The sequence below is a fragment of the Pinus tabuliformis genome, chromosome 2_2, assembly GCF_031772625.1.
Source record: "Pinus tabuliformis cultivar Carrire ecotype Pingquan chromosome 2_2, CPIR1, whole genome shotgun sequence".
NCBI classification, from domain to species: domain Eukaryota; kingdom Viridiplantae; phylum Streptophyta; class Pinopsida; order Pinales; family Pinaceae; genus Pinus; species Pinus tabuliformis.
In genome coordinates this window covers 526,675,928-526,678,901 of record NC_142300.1, presented here as the reverse complement: position 1 = coordinate 526,678,901, position 2,974 = coordinate 526,675,928, and the positions used below count along the sequence as shown (strand labels likewise).

General features: G+C 41.8%; 1 protein-coding gene across 1 annotated transcript; it reads right to left on the bottom strand.

The window, feature by feature from the left end:
* Positions 1-704: 704 nt before the first annotated feature.
* LOC149193671 (uncharacterized) lies at positions 705-1,845 on the bottom strand. Its single transcript, XM_089407393.1, has 2 exons — positions 1,829-1,845; positions 705-1,686 (listed from the first exon to the last, which is right to left on the bottom strand). Exons 1-2 carry the CDS (start codon positions 1,843-1,845, stop codon positions 705-707), a joined length of 999 nt encoding a protein of 332 aa, XP_089263519.1.
* Positions 1,846-2,974: the final 1,129 nt, after the last annotated feature.

The window sequence follows — 2,974 nt, the reverse complement described above, 5'->3', positions numbered from 1 at the left end:
TTGGAACGCAATTAGGTGAAATCAAAATAAGTTTTAAAAATATGATATTATTTAATTTATTTTTTATTTTTTATTTTTGTATTAAAGGAATCGGTAATTGGGTCGAACTTGTACTCACTTGACACGGGATCTATTCCAATCACTACCATCGTATATTTAGGGTCTATGACAATCCTCTCCAAAAGACTGAATTACTCTGGTGGTATTTGAACCTTTGATTTCTCAGTGTACACAATACTTCATATCATGATGATTGCCAATCACGCTGCCCCTTAGGACATGATATAAAAATTAATAGAATTATTATTTTGGATTAATTTTAATTAAATAAAAAAAATTAATAAGAAATAAGATTATGAAGTTGCTTAACTCTAATCTTTTAATTAATGAGCTTTAAAAATATAATATAAATTAACAAGATTATGTTTTAGTCAATTTTAATTTTTCAAATACATTATTTTTTATTTTTTTGACAGAAACGAGTAGGTTGATGTATTAATTCTTGGCTGGAAAGCCATAATTCAGATTCCAAAGAGGTACACAGAGATCAGATTTCTCTTCTATCAGGATCCAATTGACTTCCCTTCTATTGAGCCTGCGATTTTTACTAGCTGTAGTTCTTGTAACTTTATCTATCTTTCCTAAATTGCTGATACAAACAAACTGCTTCATTAAAAGGCAGTAAAACATTGTAAACAGGCTATTTAAGGGATGGGATCCCAACCTTCGTCTCCATCTCTTAGGAGCGCTCCAGGGGGGAGAAGCACCGCTTTGTTGGCTTCAGCATCGACTTCTTTATTGTTTTCTCTCTTAACATGAAGGAACTCCAGATTCTGGAAAGTGTTTGTCAGGACTCTATTTCTGCTCAGGAGTCTTGATAATCTTAAATCTGAGGGAGAGGATTTATCCACCATGGCCTTAATTATGGACTGGGAGTCCCCAAAAATAATTTCATCTTTGATGCCCAGAGAGATGAGCATCTTGAGTCCCTGGAGGAGAGCCAAGGCTTCAGCTTGAATGCTGGAGTTGAAGCCCACTCCCCAAGCATATCTAGATTCGATTCTGCCATCTGCATTTTTAATGACACCACCTGCTCCAGAACTGCCGGGATTGCCCTTTGCGGCTCCGTCAAAGAAAAGAGTTTTTCTTGCCTTCTTTTTGCATAACTCAACGAGTTCTTCAGTCTTGAGACGGATTTGCCAATGCTTTAGGGGAGGAGGAAGCCTGACTTTGTCAACGAACTGGAGGCCCAGAGAATCTCCCCAAGCTGCGTCTTGATCGCTAAGATCTTCCCTGTCCAACTGATCTCCCACACAGTCCTTCAGGTGACTTTTAATTTTAATCCAGATTATTTTAGGATCACTCTTTTTATCATTAAAAATCCTTTTGTTTCGTTCCAACCAAATGTGCCAGCAGGTAATTTTAGGCAGGGCGAGCCAGGTGGTTTTGATATGAAGGTTCTGAGTGCCACCAGGATACATGCACATCCAATTTGCAAATAGGTTTGAGCAATGATTAGGAGGAGTGAAGCCAGAGATCAGGGGACTTAACGCTTCCTTCCAAAGAGCAGCTGCGAATTTGCAGGAGAGCATCAAATGAGTGGTTGTTTCTTCATGGTCTTCGCACAGCGAGCAGCGTGAGGGACCGTTAACGCCTCTTTTGCGAAGTTTGTCTTCAGTCAATATCCTGTGATGGCAAAGAAGCCAGCAAAAGATGTTTATCTTGGGGATCGTTGAATGGGACCAGATCCCCTGCCAAGGCCTTGGATCAGGCGGCACGTTCGGATGCTGAGTGAGCTATTTGTAGCCCTGCGAGACTGTGTACTTACCCGGGATCGATCCCCATCCTCGTGCGTCTGCTTTGTTGATGTTTAATGGAGCTTTGCCTTTTAAGTGGGTGAGGAGGTTGGAGTATTCTTTGGACAGATGCGATGGCACCTCAAGATTTCCCTAGCTCTGCCAGTTGTTGTTTTCCCATTGAGATAAGTCCCACAGCGTTTTGACGCCAGCTCTATCCATCCAATCTTTTAACAGGATCAGAGAACGATCATCAACGATGGGGTCGTTGCCCATAATGCGGTCCTCCCAGATGTTAATACGCTTCCCATTTCCAGGGATCCAGTGCATGTGCTGTTTGATTAAGGCAGAGGCTCTGTCACACAGCTTATGAATCATAGTTCCAGGGGTGGTGATAGGATTGTCGAGGCAGCGGGCTCTCTGCCCACGGAAGTACTTTTTCCATAACACAAGCTGAGCCCAACCCGGATTTGGAGCAATTATCCTCCATAACAGCTTTGCGCCTAAAGAAATATTTTGCTTGTTGATATTCTTGAATTGCAGTCCCCCTTCCATTTTGGGCAAGGAGATTGTGTCCCAGCTTACTAATGGAATTCTCTTCTCATTAGCTTTCCCACCTTTCCAAAAAAAATTCCTGATATACTCCTCAATTTTCCTTGTGATGCCAAGAGGAGCCATCATCACTGCAGCCTGATAGATGGGAAGGCTATTTAGAACAACTTTTATTAGCACAGTCTTACCTGCTAGGTTGAGCCAGTTGTATCCCCAGGAACAGATTTTAGACTTGATTTTTTCCAGCAGAGGCAACCAGTCTTTACTGAGGGGCTCTTTTTTGGAAGACAGGGAGACCCAGATATTTGAAGGATGACCAAGCAGAGGAGGCTGCAAAACCAAAGCAGTTAGAAATGGCTTGGATCATTCTGGTCTTTATATTCCAGCAGAAAATGTGACATTTGCCTTTATTAAGGTTACTTCCTGAGCCTTCACAATAGACATCCAGCACTTCTTTGAATTTTTTAGCCAAAGGAAGGGAGGCAGCGCCCAGGAGGAGAGTTTCATCCGCGAACAGTGCATGGTTTATGCTTTTGACGCCTCTTACGATGCTTATTCCCATTATTTCTTGTTCTGCCTACTTTTTATTCAAAAGGAAACTGAGGATGGAGGCTTGGAGGACGAAG